Raw genomic sequence first — 16,514 nt, 5'->3', positions numbered from 1 at the left:
AAGGCTTTTTGGAGATATATGAATATAACTACATAGTACACTTTGCTGTCTGTTTTATCATTTATATATTCTATTAGATCTATCAATGCAAGAACAGTTGACCTATTGTTTCTAAAACCGTATTGACTATTGCGAAGTAAACTATGCTTACTAATAAAGCCATTCAGGTGTGCAACAAAACGTTTTTCCAATAATTTTGATAATTAAGAACGTATAGAAATAGGTTGATAGTTTGCGAACTGATAATTATCACCGTTTTTATAAATTGGAGTGACCTCTGTGATTTTCATGAGCTTAGGAACTTCCCCATTAAGAAAAGATACTGTGCATTGGTGAAAGGCTGTAAGAAAGATGTGCAACGCAGCAGAAAAGCAGGTTTCTGTGTGCCAGAGCAGTAATGGAGCTCAAAGTCATGTTCAAGTGTTGAAATATCTGAATGCTATTGCTTTGCACAGCTGGTGCCAACTCTATTTCAGCTCATCAGATTCATCTTGTCAAAACTGCTTCGTGTGAAGTGGGGCCTATTGTTCTTGTTGCCAGCTGCTGTTTTGCGTACTTCGCATCGAGACAATGGTGGGACATTGGTTAAGATCTACTTGTTCTTTGGGAACTTTCACACTTTGTCTTGGGGGATTTGGTTCAATTTATGACAGGAATACACAATAGAATTGTTTGTTTAGCTTTCACAAAGAACTTAATGATCCCAAACCACCTGGGCAATGTTATGCAGATAGTGCAGGTCCGTGCAGTGCATACAGCACAATGAACGCCATACTGTGTGTCTATAATGACTCTTAATTAACACTGATCTCGTTTTCAGAGGTGTAAAGAGTACTGATATATCCTACTCAAGTACTGTTACTTGATAGAAATTGTACTCAAGTATAAGTAAGTCATACATAAAATAGTCAAGTACAGGTAAAAAGTATAGCTCAATTAAATAGTACTCAAAGTAAAAGTTACTAGTTACTTTCTCCCCCCATGTTTATTTTTGGTAATAAATTTTGTCACGGTTCCCTTGCATATAGTAAACATCTCATGTATAAACTTAAAAAGGAAGAGTCTTAATCTTGCACAGTTGGAACTTAATTTATTTTCCATGTATATAAAATGCGGTATTAAACATTTTATCAAAATGTATTTTTTTTTTTTTTTTTTTTAAATAAAATGACACCAACCAATTCAATTTAAGATAAAAACATTTCTCAGACTCCAAGTATAAATTTTTTTTTAATTCTAAAACAGGGCCATGCCAAATGTGTCATGTGGGTAACAACATAATAGGTAGAAACCACAACCTGAACCATAGAAAGTGACTGGGCGTTGTTTCAGAAATGGCGCGAACAAAAACATATGGATTATGTTCATTAAGACAATGAAACGGAAATAAAAAAAATAATCACAAAAATAACTAGAACTGCAAGCAGTTATGAAAGGGGGCCAAGCCCCCAGGGTTTGCAGAGCCCATGGAAGTACGTCACAAAGGATGACGGGCTTAGGGCGAGCGTGAGGACACTGCCATTTGCAGTGGTATTTTGGTATGAGTGGTTTGTGTGATCTTCTATATATACCCTGTAAATTTCACAGCCCTCAACATAATACTTGAGCTGAAATAATTGTTTGTTGTTTATGTTGTAATAAGCCACGCCCACTTTGACCAATCATGATTAACTTTGAGATACGGCCTCAGGAGCGACCCAAGGTCATACTCACCGAATTTGGTAAAAATCAGTCTTCCCATTTAAGAGATATAAATTTCCCATATTTGCAGCGCCCCCTAGTCGCCAACATTATTATTACATTTTGTTCATACCCCCACAGTCACATGCCAACCAAGGATCTCAGATTTGATGTTGTTAGCATTTATTTTGACCGAGATATGCAACAGCTTGCGTTTTTATAGTTCGCCAGAAAACTTTACTCGTTAATAATTTGCGCATATTTTGATCGAACAAAATTCTTTACTCAATTTTAAATCAGGTCCAACTGAAGACTCAACGTGCCAAGTTTCACGCTGATTGGACAAAAACACCAATGAGGAGTTTGAAAAAGTAGGTTTTTCAGTTTTTGCGATTTTGTGCCACACAATTATAGACGAAAATGGGCGTGGCCCAGCCCAGGTGATTCAGTGCTATTCAGGGAATCTGTGGATACAAGGTTTTTTGAATGTGCAACATACGGTGTGGGAGTTATAGGCCAAAACGTGTTGACCTTGGTTATAGCGCAACCTGTTGGCAGACATGTGAGTTTTTGCGTCCAAGGTATGCTGAGGGGTCTGGACCAACCCTCCAAATGGCACCACCCCACCTCTTGCATGGTTTAGAAATACACTCAAGAAAATACAAGTTGTTATAAAAGCAACTGAATTACAAAGTGCATGGTCGACATTCCGTCCTCAGATGTGTGTTTAGTATAGCCATGCAAAAGGTCAGAAAAAGGCTCACTAAAGTTTTGTGGTGACCTTTTTATACTTGTGTGTATTAAGGTCATGTTTGTGTTGATCTCAAACCAGCACTGGGCCTTGGTCAGCTTCACAGAGCCATTGATGTGTCTTTAATCCGCAGCATGTTCTCATTCAACATTTTCTTCTAAGGCTGCTGAGTTTCAAACAATCCGAAAACCCTCTGGTGGTTGTTGTCCTGAAAAGCTGCAGAGTTCCCAGTTTGTATCGCATGTCCACCGTCCCAGAAGTCTTTGTGGTTGTTAGTTGCCAAGGTAACCATCGTACTTTAATGCTGTATTTCCCAGGTTGTCCTCAGATTGTCCACAAACAAGGAGTGAAAGCTCGACTCATGAGGCTTTTCCCATGCTCCACAGCCAAAAAGTCTTCATCCAGTAATCAAAGCAAGTCTCTGTCTCCTTGAGCACACATTGATCCCTAAATCAACACAAGAAACTGTCTTTGAAGATTTTTATTTATATATTTCTATGATTATTGTTGATTTTTACCTTTTAAATGCCCAGTGCGTTGCTCTGTAGCAGCAGCAGCCTAATTGCTGCCTGTCAGAAAATGTGGTCTTTTGAGCTTGAGCTACGATAAGGTCCTTAAAGCTAATGAGGCGCCGGGTCTGTTTTTGCCACTTGACTTGATGTATACGAGCAGCCCGGTGCCAGCAGGTCCAACAACTGAGCTCAGACAGCATCTGCCACCACTACAGGCCCATTAAATCAATTTATTAGGTTCAGCTGTCTGCTTTTATTTGGAGAATCGCTGTCAGCAGGACGTACGTTATGAGGTCTCAGCGACTCTAATCACTTCTACTGCCAGATTGGTCATAGAGGGGAAAAAGGTGGCTTTCAAGTGTTTGTTTTTATCTCTGTTTGAATAAAACATAATAGAGCGGTGTACAGTAGTATAATGTCTAATATGTTTCCTTTAAAAACAAAGACCAGATTTGTTAGAAGTCTATTGAGATTGAGGCTGTTTTCGAAATGGCATACTGGCATACTACTCATTCTAAGTCTGACGTCATAATGAGTATGTAGTGCATTCACATTAGATGGTATGATAAGATTGAGTATGCAAGAAATACCCGGATGTATACTATATATATTTTAAGTATACACAATGGGCACACTAGTCATACTCAACCGCCCCACGATGCATTGCCAGTGGAACGTAAAATCGTCCTGGGACCGGCTGCAAGCTAAAAGTCAAACAATCCCTTTTCAAAACAAAAGCATTTCTTGCATGAGTTATGTAAAAAATCTCTGTCAATAAATGTAATTGAATGGATGGATGTATACTGTAGCTCTTCTCGATGACTATTGTTGGAATTTGCGCGATGTGAATTGAATTTGCTGGAGGGATGAGCCACAGCGGTTTTCACGTGAACTTATCTGACCTCTGACCTCCGTCTCCACCTCCTACAGACAGTGTTGAAGATGAGCTGGAGCTGTCTGCAGTCCGACATCGTCCTGAAGGTCTGGAACAGCTCGAAGCCCAGACGCGTTTCTCCCGTAAAGAACTACAGATCCTCTACCGAGGCTTCAAAAATGTAAGCTAGCCGTCACTGCTTCTTTTCTTTCTTTTGTTTTTTTCACCCATTTTGTTACTTTCCTTTCCTTTTTTTTCTTTTATCTATTTTTTTCTCTTCTCTTTTTCTCTTTTTTATATTTTATTTTCTTCCTTGTTTTTTCTTTTTTCTCTTTTTTTCCCTCTTTTTTATTTTATTTTTCTCTTTTTTCTTTCTTTATTTTTTCTTTTCTTTTTTTCCCTCTTACCAAGGCTTCAAAAATGTAAGTTAGCTGCCTCTGCTTCTTTCTTTTTTCTCTTTTTACCCCTTTCTTTTCTTTTCTTTCTTTTTTCTTTTCTTCTTTTCTTTTTTTAATTTTTCCTCTTTTTTTCCCTCTTTTATATTTTCTTTTTCCCTTTTACCGAGGCTTCAAAATTGTAAGTTAGCTGTCTCTTTTTCTTTCTTTTTTCTGTTCTTTCTTCTCGTTTTTACTCCTTTTTTTTCCTTTTCCTTTTTGCATTTCCCCCCCCCTCTTTGTGTTCTTTTGACCTCTATCCAGGCTTTGTTGTTGGCAAGTATCTGAACTTCCTTAGAACCATCAGCGAGCAGCTTTAACTCTTATCTTTGTCAGACATTCTTCCACACTAACTCAGCGTCTTGTTTCATTTCACTTGTGCTTTCAAAAAGGAAAAACATAATCAGTCCACACAGGTATCTATGCCAGGAATAATCAGGTCATATATCAGTGTCACTGTAGAGAAAATCACTGAAGAGCAATCAAGTCCTCTCTGGAGCAGCTCGTAATAAAACCAGCTCACATCCCTGTCACGTCAGTGTGGCACGTAATGAGATGCCCTAGAATGAACTTCACCCAAACTGTCTGCCATTGAAGAAGGCAAGTTGAGCCATGTGTGATGTTGGAAGCCCCATTAGGGTTCACACTTGATGCCTATTGGTTCTCAGGAGATTGAGAATGAGAGCAGAGAATCCCTCGTGAATATTCTGTAATGGGACAAAACTGTGATTGAGGGTAACTTAAAGCAGTGCTTCTCAAACTTGTTTTTGGTGCTTCACCACTTTGAACAAAGATTGACTTTCAAGCCCCACCTGTGCCCATCGCCCCCCCCCCAAATAATCCTGACAAATAACACATTTTCAAATTTATTGAACTAACTGGGAACAAGTAACATCATATTTCATAATAAAGCAAAATATAAATTAAACTAATCACCTGCATTAAAAACAAGTCAAAGTGCAGTAGTTAAAAAATACAGGAAATAAAGTTGAGTTTTTGTTTATTCAGGCAAGTTTTTTTAGGACACACCACACACTTTGAGAAGCACTGCGTTAAAGTGAAGATTTAGGAGGTTATAAAGAATGCATTGAGCCTCATTCCTTAGCTTTTAGAGAAGTGGAACGCTCCTTATCATGGCCGCCAATCAAACAACTTTGGGGGTTAAGGAAAAGTGGATAGGAAAGGAGATAGGAGGGAGTATCCGGACGCAGCCTTAATGTTGAATTTCCATCTTGGGCTGGAGTCCAGCAGAAGAAACTTGTTTTTAAACTTTCTGTAGAGCTGCACAAAGACACTAACAGATCCCATCATCTGTTGCATCTTTAGCATTAAACTGATATTTTCATTAGTTTACAATAGAGCATAAGTTAAATGCATGCAATGTTATGGATGAAGGACCTTTTTTCTTCTCTTGTATTCCTGCCTCCAAGTAGTGGCAAACACATACCAATGCAACATTTGGAAACAAGATTATTTTGATTAACATAAACACATTTTTTGAGTTGTACCTTTAAAGGTTAGTTCAAAATTGATTTGCCGCATCTTATTCAGAACCTACCATGGGGCAATGGATTTAATTTTGCATTGTTTTTTTTTTTTTTTAAACAGCGGCTGATGAAGGAGAACTTGTTTTATTAGATTTTTGTACCTATTAGTCTTTACATACTGTTTATAAAAGTGACAACTTCACAGCTTATTGTTTTGTGCCTGCTTTGTTAAACCTGTTTTAATGTAGCAATACTTAAAGAATGAAGTAAAGCTTTTAAGAGCATTTGAAGTTGGTGCATTGCCAGTGATGAGGAGTTTGGCCCTTTTGTCCTTGGTGCCTCCGGCTCCAAAACAAATCAAATGGCTCCAATTCAGTCGGCAGGATGAGGCCATTTGTCTTGAGAACAAAGATTAGCCATCATCCTTTGTTCCACGAGGTGAATGTGAGGATTTGTCTCTGATCCAACCTTACATAGATATATATATATATATATTATATATATGTGTAGACAAAACATGCCTGCAGGCTCTGGTTTTTGTCTTAAAGGTAGATTTGAACAAAGGTAACCTTTAAGGTTAAAGAAAATCTATTATTCCATAAAATCCTTGATCCCAGACGACAGCAGATTACATAACATTGTCATTACGTCTGCCGAATATTCACAGTTCATGGTGTTAAGCACAAGCTCAGACTTTGGATTAATAACTGCAGTTTACGGATAGAATTTTTTATTTGTTACTATGGATGAGCTAGTTTTATAGTCCCCCCGAGCACAAACGCTGCATCTACTCTCGAGGCTCATCTAATGAGCACCGACTGTTGTGCACAATGAAACAATTTGCATTAAATAAACACTAGCAGTTTATCATTCAGCAGATATGATGGATTAGTTTTTCACCCTCTTATTTTGTTTTGATGTAAGGATTTATCAGATTTGTTTCTCCATTTCCTTGGTCCTGATGTTAAGAAAAAAAGTTGTAGCTTTTAGCTTTGGGAGGTCAAAGCTTGTCTAAAGAGAAATGAATTTTCATTATCAGTTATCTCAACTTTAAATTAAATTTGAGATGTACTGGATGAAAAATTAGTCTCCTTGTCCCTCAAAAATGTGACTTTTTTTTTTTTTTTACAATGATGATATCACTGCCCCAAAATATGTGAGGATTTTATACACGTTAAAAGCTAAAATATTTTTGCAATACATTTAGCAATTGTGTAAAAGGGGTGTTGAACTCATTTTAGGATAAGGGCCAAATACGGACCAGCTGGATTGCAAGTGGGTTTTAGGCTAGAAAACAAACAATTTCAACAATAATGTGCCCAAATTTGCACTTCCAGTTATAAATTAGAAATAAAGTATGGAAGGCATCAAGAATATCTTAGCATTAAGTGGCAGATAGTTAAATGTCCTTGATTTTTTATTTTATTTTTACCAATTTTTATTTAATTTGTGGAATGATTTGGAAAAAATTGCAGCATTTGGGAAACATTTTCAACAATAATTTCCAACTGAATTATTTGGTAATTTACACAATGATTCTTGTTTTCTATCATTTCCACTTTCTCCTGCAGGCTGAATCGGATGCTCTGAAGGGCCAAATTTGGCCCCCGGGCCATTGAGTTTGACACATGGGGTGTCGATGCATTATTTATATTATTAATATTTTCAAAATAGCACACCAAACTTTCTAATGTTGATGCTGCTTCAACACTATACAGTTTGGTAGTAAGTTGGCCTCAATGAAAGCTTTGTTATGCAGATTAAAACCCCACAAGATTCTAAACCATTAGATATCCAAAGGCATCGTATACGGGCAGGATTGTAGAGAAGTATTACTCATCTTCTATGTTCCGTTATACATTTGGTTATTGATTGGAATGCGAGAGCCTCTTGGTGCCTTAAGTGTAGTGCTTTAAATATTAGTTTTCTGATCATACATATTAAGAGATTCAGGATTTGGCACTCCAGCAGGTTCAGGATTATTCCTGTAATCAAATATCTGCACCTGCTACTTAGAAGCATCCCTGGGCATGATGTTGCCTCCACCATGCTTTTCCTGAGTGCAGGCTTATTCTTTTGAGTTTGAGCTATACTACATGTCAGTAGAAATATGCTCTTTGTGTTTAGAATCTAATTTTTTAATAAACCAAATTAGCTTCTTCAGTTGAGCCAATTTTGAGCTAACTGCTTCCTTTTCTGGTAGTTTCTCCCGTCTTTACCGCAAACACTTTAGTGACTTGACACACTACTGCTTTATGAAAAACTATAGTCTATAGTTTCCAGCTGAAATGACCTTAGTGTTGCGTACTGTTTCCGAATGGATCGCACCACCCTTGAGTAAATGCATATCTATAAATATTGCAACATAAATTATTCCCATGAGCCTCAACTGACCTTTGTGTTCAAAGCTTAAGCTAATTGGTAATTAATCAAAAATGAAGCAATTGCTGTGTCCAAGTTTCTCTGCGTTTGCTTTGGAAAAACCAAGCTTTGCATTTTTCTTCTGTGTTGCATATTTTCAGCAAAGGTCATTGGTTCTGAAGTGAGATGCACCAATGACAAACCTTTAACACCTGCAGTATTCACTTATTATTCTGTTCTTTCTAATTGGGCCTTGTTTTAAATATATTTCAAAATCAATAACCATTGGACTCCCAGTTCAGTGAGAATACATATTTAGGTCTGTGGGACAAGGGTGGAAATAGAGACGCAAGATGAGACTTAATCTTTATTTTCTCACTCTCATCGCTCTGTCATTGTGGCAGATGGAGGAGCAAAGAAACATCAGCCAGTGTTGTTCTTTTAGACTTTGCCATGGGTCAGACTTCTACAAAGTTTTAACTTTTTCTCCATTGGATTCAGATAGATTGAATTCCAAAGTTGAGATGTACAGTATAATGTATCAGAGGGATGTTATAACGCCCACGCTGTGGATTGGAGTGTGTTTCTGTGTGAGATCCTTGAAGCGTTTTCTCTATATATCCAACCCAAAGAAACACGCAGCTCGTGCTGAATTATTACACCGTAGTTTTGCTGAACGCACCATGCACAAAAGTCAAAGTGTTCGTGAAAAGCTTTCCCATCACTGCACAGCTATGAAGGTCATCCACTGCATCTCTGAGTCTCTGAAGTGACAATCTGTGGGGCTTGTCGCATAAGACCATTTATCGTTTAAACCAAAGAAGCGAAGGTGCAGTTTGGAGTGACTGTGGACAAGATATCGATGAAAGCGGATGTAATTTGTGTTAAACTGACGATGACGGACTCCTCTGTGGGTAAAAGTCTAAGTGAAGGCTTCCTTTGACGAACAAACAGTTTTTATTCTAAAATGCACAAGAGAATTCAGGTTTTACTGGATTATGACGCGTGGCTTTTGTAGTTTGAATTGAAGTCAGGGCTTTGACCAAGGCTGTGTTTGAAATCACATACTAACGTACTACCAGAGGTGAAAGTAATGGATTACAAGTACTCACGTTACTGTAGTTGAGTTGCTTTTATGGATACTTGTACTTTTTTGATTATATTAAGTATGTTTTAAAAGAAGTAAAGTAAATGATATTTTTTGGTTTTAAAATGACTCACGGACATTGTGAAGCTACAAAAAACGAAATGACCAGACAACAATCAAATGCATCACATCATAGCCAACCTATCAGATTAAACATAATGTACCAAAACAGCATTGAATGGAGGTTATTTTCTCAGTTTTAGAGGTTATTAATGTAGCTATACTTAGAGCATGAGAATTTTTCATTTTTTTTTATTTTGAATTGAATTCATTGGTGTTATTTTATTTTATGAATAATTGTAGATTTTGACAAACCTTTCATTTAATACAGATGCCTTTGTGTAGAATAAATTATGTTGCAATTTTGCAAGATTTGGTTTGTCCTTTTTAAGTTTTACATGAGATTTTTACTGTATGCAAAGGAAATGTGGCAAGATTAAATACCAAAAATAAATATGGGGGTTAAAATAACTAGTAACTTTTATTTTGAGTACTATTTAATACTTAAGTACAATACTTGTACTTAAGTATTTTATGTATGAATTGAGTAGAATTTCAAACCAGTAACAGTACTTCTATTTGAGTACTCTTTACACCTCTGCATAACACTCATTCTCAGTTTGACGTCAAAATGAGTGTAGTGTAGGAGTGTTCACATTAGATAGTATGAAAAGACTGAGTACACGAGAAATACCGGGTGTATACTATTTTGGGACATTTTTTAAGTATGCACGGTGGGTATACTTGTCATACTCAACCTTCCCATGATGCATTGTGAGCGAAACGTTAAATCATCCTGGGACCGAATTCAAGCTAAAACATCAAACATCCTTTTTTCAAAACAAAAGCATTTCTTCTTGTCTTTCATTAGGTTTTTAACCATTTTGTAAATAAGGCTGTTGTTTTGAAGTTAACCAGAGGTTTTGTCAGTAGCCCAATGGCGGGTCTTTGAAAATCTCCGAAATGTCCGCATGAAATGTGTTTCCGCGACTTTTATGCATCCAATAGCCACATGTTGATATTCTACTTGGTCACTTTCTCACTTAAAATGCTTTCAGAATTTTTAAAGGTGGAGAATTAACAGAAATATTTAGCCTGAGTGTGATTCAGGTTTTTGTTGTTGAAAGTTTGAAATGCAACATGGGAAACTTGGAAGTGGGAAGGGTCATCATCGGACATCATCCTAACCACACTCATAGTATATAGAAGTAGTATATACTCATTGAGATTGTAGTGTATAGTACGGATTGTGCCAATTCGAACACAGCCTTATGTTGGTTTTGTTTTTCAGGAATGTCCGAGTGGAATCGTCAATGAGGAAACATTTAAAGAAATCTACGCTCAGTTCTTCCCACAAGGAGGTCCGTAACCAGTGCTTTGTTCATTCTGCTTTTCTCCACCCACACATTGCAGACATCATATTTTACTCACGATTAAAAGATTACACTCTAGTATCAGAGTATGAAAAACCTACAATATTGCGAGGGCATGAGTTGTTGTTATATGCTGAGACTCCACCAGAGGGAGAAAAGGCAAAAGAAAAAGAGCAGTGGCGTAAACTCACAGGCACAGCACACACGGAGCAGTGATAACAATTCTAGCTTCTTATTTTTCTTCTTTGTACTAAAATGCTGTTGTTTGTGTCAGACTAAAGACGTAATTATTAATGAAGTGTTTGCGTTTCATGCGTTGGCTTTTTACAGATGCTACAACGTATGCACATTTCCTGTTCAATGCATTTGACACTGATCACAATGGCTCAGTGAGTTTTGAGGTAAGTTCTCTTCAGCTCTTTTATGTCTTCACTTTGTGTTTTCATTCAGTTTTTTCATGTAGCTCTTGTACGACGCCAGGTGTGTCAAACTGGTTTTAGTTCAGCAGCAAAAATACGGAGCAGTTTATCTAAAGTGAGCCACAGATTTTAGGCGGGTGAAGAAGTAAATTAATCATCGTTTTGCTCTGGTTTGCGCTCCTGCGTATAAATAAATGATAAAATATGTACGGCACTGATCACATCAAAGCAACAAATGACAGATTTCAGTCCCTGCAGGATCTTTACTTACAGTATGTAATCTGAGGAAATTTTGTGAAATAATTTGAAGAAAATTGCAGGATTCTTGAATTATTTTCATAATTTGAGCTTAAAAATGACTGCCATCATGTGACATAAACGTGTAGAAAATGTGAACCCTGCAAATACATTGTGGAGTTTCATTGAATGTGTGTATTATTTTGGGGATACCTGAATCAGTTGGTAATTTAAACAATGACTCATGGCTTCTCTGACTTTTTTTTGGTTGCTGCCACGGGACAAATTGAATGCTCAAAAGGACCAGATTTGGCCCACGGGCCTTGAGTTTGACACGTGTGTGCTACACCCTTAACAGGGAAATACAGAAACCTTTATCAATGTTTGTTACTTGAGAAACAACACAACTGGTTAGAGTCATACAATGTTATAGATAATGTTTTATTAATTATTACCTCTAGTATCCTATTCATGATGACATCATATGTAAAAGTGGTTTTAATGGTGGCTTATCTGTTTTACAAGCAAATATGTGTGCTCTTCATAACTGACCGTCTGTTCTTAAAGATTAACTAAACCCCCAAAACCACTTTTTGTCTGCTGAATACAAATGTATTTCATTTCCAGATTCCTTTTGTTTGTCATTTGTCACATACACAATAAAAATGGGATGAAGTTCTCGCCAGTAGTGCAGTGCAAAGTACAGCATAATGAATAATAAAAGCTATAGATAAATGTAGATGAGATAGAAAAATAGGTTGATTTATTTCACACCCAGTCTAGTTAGCTTATGTGTGGGGGTGTGTTTGGGGAGGAGTCACAGGTTGTGTGAAGAAACTGCTCAGTTTCCTGCTGGTTCTGCAGCAGATGCTCCTGTATCTCCTCCGAGATGGTAATAGGTTGAAGATGTGGTCGGAGGGATGGTGGGGGTCCATAATGATGGCAGTTGATGCAGTGCTGTTCATAAAACGCCATCAAACTTGGAGACTCCGTCCTCCATGGAACATTTGGGTATTTTCTCTTTTAGTGCTGTCCTACGCCAAATGCTTCCTGATGTCCTCTTTATTCAAGGTACAAACTATAAAAACCAACAACATGAATGGGCGACTAGTTAGGTTTGTTTTGTTTGGTACCAAACTAGTATATTACACATGGTTTTGCACAGACATCAGACGATAGTATACACCTGTTAAATGCCATTGTCCAATGGCTTGTTATTTATACAAATACATGTATGTTGGTATATACATTTTTGTCTTTAGTTCTTTTACAAATGCTTTTCACAGGTGATACATTTGTGTAAATGTGTGTCTTATTTCCACTGCAGGACTTTGTGATGGGCCTGTCTATTCTACTGCGAGGTACTGTTCAAGAGAAGCTCAACTGGGCTTTCAACCTTTATGATATCAATAAAGACGGCTTTATCACTAAAGAGGTATGACTGTTTGATAATCATATGTAACATGTTTACAAATGGACCAAAAACTGTTAAAGAGCTTTTCTCTTGTCTCACAAGGTTGTATAATGATGACTATAATATATTTAGTCTAAATATTACCTGTGGCAATGGTTTTAACTTTAATATGAACACATACAGTATATGAACACATGTTGACCTCCCACATCATGAAGAACCTGGAGAGACTTATCCTGGTCCAGCTCCGACCATCTATCAGACCACACCTGGACCCGTTACAGTTTGCCTACCTGCCCAAGGTTGGAGTTGAGGACATCATCACCTTCCTGCTCAACAGCGTCTACTCTCACCTGGACTAACGGCAAGGCACTGTGAGAGTAGTGTTCTTTGACTTTTAACATGATCCGTCCGGCTCTACTGGGTGAGAAACTGACAGAAATGCAGGTTGACTCCCCCATTGTGTCCTGGATTGTGGATTATTTAACTGGCAGACCACAGTATGTATGCCTGAGACATTTTGTGTCTGACAGTGTGGTCAGAAACACTGGGGCCCCTCAAGATGATCTCCTAATGCAGGCTGACGCTGGAGAATGCTGAATCCTGGTCCTCCTGGATCGCAGTGCCGCTTTCGGCACTGTGGAGCATAGTGTGCTGATTGAGAGACTGGTTCTCTTCTCATTTATCAGACAGATCATTTCCAGTTACTATTGGTAAACATGCTTCATTTGTATAAATCCTATTTTGTGGTGTTCCCCAAGGATCTGTTTTGGGTCATCTGTTGTTCTTGTTGTATCGGCTCCCTATGGGGCATCTTATAAGAACTTTTAAAGATATGTCCTATCATTGTTATGCAGATGACATTCAGTTGTACATTAGGAGTGTGATGATATCTCGATGCGGCGACATATCGGGATATTTTTTCGCACGATTGATTATCGACATGCTCGCACTATCGATTTTTAATTTATTTGATTTTTTTTTTTTTCTCCCAAAATCTTTTCTGCTTTTTCACTAAAATGTGCAGGTAGGTATTCACAGAAATTTTGTCACCGTTTGTTGAAGGAACCAATATGTTGTTTACTGGAATATTGTACTAGAATGGTGTCACTGGAAAGAAAGACCCTATTTTTTGTTTACAGAAAGCTATTGGAGATACTTATTCGCTTACATTGAACCCTAACATTTATTTACAGAAATGTTGCACTCAAATAGTCACTGGTCATTGGACAATTTTTCAATTTATGGTTCTTCAGAGATATAAAATAAAAAAATTTATTTTTTCACTTAATCTTTTTTTTTTTCTTGTTATGTTCTAGATTATCATAGATTGATTTCTGACCAATATATTGATAATAGCAGTATCGTCATATCGTGAGATAAGCGTTATCGTGAGCTTTATATCGTGTATCGTATCTTTCTTACCAGTGGCACCATTATAGTGCAATATTCCAGTAAACAATATATTGGTTCCTTTAACAGTGACAACATTTCTGTGAAGACTTACCTGCCCATTTTAGTGAATGAGCAAAAAAAAAAAAAAAAAAAAAAAAAAAAAAAAAATGACATTAAAAAAAAAAAAATAAATTAAAAAAAATAAATAAATAAATAAATGATACTTAGCGGGAGCATATCAATAATCGATCGTGTGGAAAAATATCACGATATATTGCCGTATCGAGATATTGTCACACTCCTATTGTACATGTATTTTAAACCCTAACATTTCTCCAAGCGGTCTGTTCTGCTTGACAGTGTAAAATGTAATTATCTTTAGTTGAACACTGATAAGACAGAGGTTCTTATCTCTGCTCCTGAGTGTGTTGTTCCCGAGGTAAAGAAATGTCTTGGTTTTTTTTCCTCTACTGTTAAACCTAACCTGCGTAATCTGGGGGTCCATATTGGTCAGGCTCTGAGTCTAGACCAGCATGTAAATATTTAGTCTGCTCATCCCTTTATCACCTACTGAATATAGCGAAACTCAGATCTGTTGTATCCAGAGCTCAGCTGGAGATGATTGTCCATGCTTTTGTCTCATCAAGTCTTAATTATTGTAATTCACTGTTTACATGTCTAACTGGCACTTCTGTGAACCGCCTTCAAGTGGTCCAGAATGCTGCTGCCAAACTGTTGACTGGATCATCCAGACAGTCTCATGTGACACCTATTCTTACATCTTTAGTTACGCTGGCTCCCCGTCACTTTTTATATCTAATACAAAGTTCTTATCGTTGTGTTTAGAGCATTGCAAGGTCAAGCTCCAGCTTATGTCACTGAGCTGTTGAAGCCTTATAATACCATCAGGTCCCTGAGGTCCTCTGACCGGGGTCTGCTGGTAGTTCCTCGCACAAAGTTAAAACCCAAAGATGACTGTGCCTGTGAGGTGGTGGCCCCTAAAACCTGGAAAGGTCTTCCCCCAGAACTGAGAGCCTTGACCTCTGTGGACATTTTTAAAAAGCAGCTGAAGACCTATCTATTCAGATTTGCATTGTGACTGTTTTTGTATCAGCTCTGTTTTATTTCTCTGATTGTGAAGCACTTTGTGACATTTCTGCTCTTGAAAGGTGCTATATAAATAAACTTTTACTTTACTTACTGTACTCTCTCCCTTCCTCTTCACCACCTACACCACCGACTTTAGCTACTGCACTGAGACCTGTCATCTCCAGAAGTTTTTGGATGACTCAGCAGTGGTTGGATGTATTTGGGAGGGGGCAAGGTGGAGTACAGGACTGCTGTGGACAGATTTATCACATACAATGAGCTCAATGTGACAAAGACTAAGGAGCTGGTTATGGACCTGAGGAGAACCAAGAGGCCAGTCAGCCCTGTCTCCATCCAGAGGGTCAGTGTGGACATTGTGGAGGAGTACAAATACTGTACATGGGAGTGGTGATTGACCTCTTCGCCGTTGTTGGGGGAGCAGACTGACGTTTCGCAGACGCCAACAGACTCAACAGATTCATCCGCAAGGCCAGTGACGTTGTGGGGATTAAATTGGACTCTCTGACAGTGGTGACAGAGAGGAGGAGCCTGTCCAAGGTGAAGGCCATCTTGGCCAATGAGTCCCACCCACTCCATGGTGTGCTGGTCAGTCACAAGAGCACCTTCAGCACCAGGCTGATCTTACCACGGTGTTCCACCGAACGCCACAGGAAATCATTCCTGCCTGTGGCGATCAAACTCTACAATGCAGCTCTGTAACCTGACAGCTTTGATCGTTGTAAATATCTGTATTATATCTGTATTATTATTATTATTATTATTAATCATGTTTTATTTTTTACTACTGTAATGTGTGTATTTAATCCTTATTTTTTAACAGTATTTTACTTAATTATGTACTTTAATGTTAAATCTTTCTTTCTTCTTTGCTTAACGTTTATTCTTTTTATTTATAATATTTCTTGAGTGGCTGTAATAGAAGTAATTTCCCCCTGGGATAAATAAAGGACTTCTGATTTGGATAAATTAAAAAAGAAAATGGTTTGTTTATTTTTGGCTGAAAGTTAATTTTAAATTGGACCAAATGACATCAGATTGAGCAAAAATGGACTGGGCTCATTACAGGGATGAACATGCATAAATAATTGCATGATTGCAAAGCCTGGCTACCCAAAAGTACTCCTGTCACTGTGTGGAATGTGTTTTGACTTTAAAGTTACTGTATTTTTTTTTTCTGTGCAAACATTCAGGAGTGGTTAGATGTCTATCAGTCTGTTACTTTTTCTTATACTGCTGTCACTTTAAAGCATGTCCATGGCTCAGCAAACTCTTTTGAGCCCTTCTCCCCTATTCCACACACCTGCGTGTGCTAATCATTAT

General features: G+C 37.7%; 1 protein-coding gene across 9 annotated transcripts in view; it reads left to right on the top strand.

Annotated features, from left to right (window-relative positions):
- The window catches only part of kcnip4a (potassium voltage-gated channel interacting protein 4a), a 168,091-nt gene that overhangs the window by 148,109 nt on the left and 3,468 nt on the right, over positions 1–16,514 (top strand). For 8 of the 9 annotated variants that reach the window (XM_028474272.1, XM_028474271.1, XM_028474270.1 and 5 more), the window contains 4 exons: positions 3,874–3,998; positions 10,538–10,607; positions 10,950–11,020; positions 12,603–12,710. In XM_028474272.1, the coding sequence (XP_028330073.1) occupies positions 3,874–3,998; positions 10,538–10,607; positions 10,950–11,020; positions 12,603–12,710 (374 nt within the window). Of the gene's footprint in view, positions 1–3,872; positions 3,999–10,537; positions 10,608–10,949; positions 11,021–12,602; positions 12,711–16,514 lie in introns of all 9 variants that reach the window. The other variant, XM_028474277.1, reaches the window with a different exon arrangement.

This window comes from Gouania willdenowi, chromosome 18 (genome assembly GCF_900634775.1).
Source record: "Gouania willdenowi chromosome 18, fGouWil2.1, whole genome shotgun sequence".
Taxonomy (NCBI): Eukaryota; Metazoa; Chordata; class Actinopteri; order Blenniiformes; family Gobiesocidae; genus Gouania; species Gouania willdenowi.
Note: the sequence above shows the minus strand (reverse complement) of the source record. Positions and strands in the feature narration are given on the sequence as shown.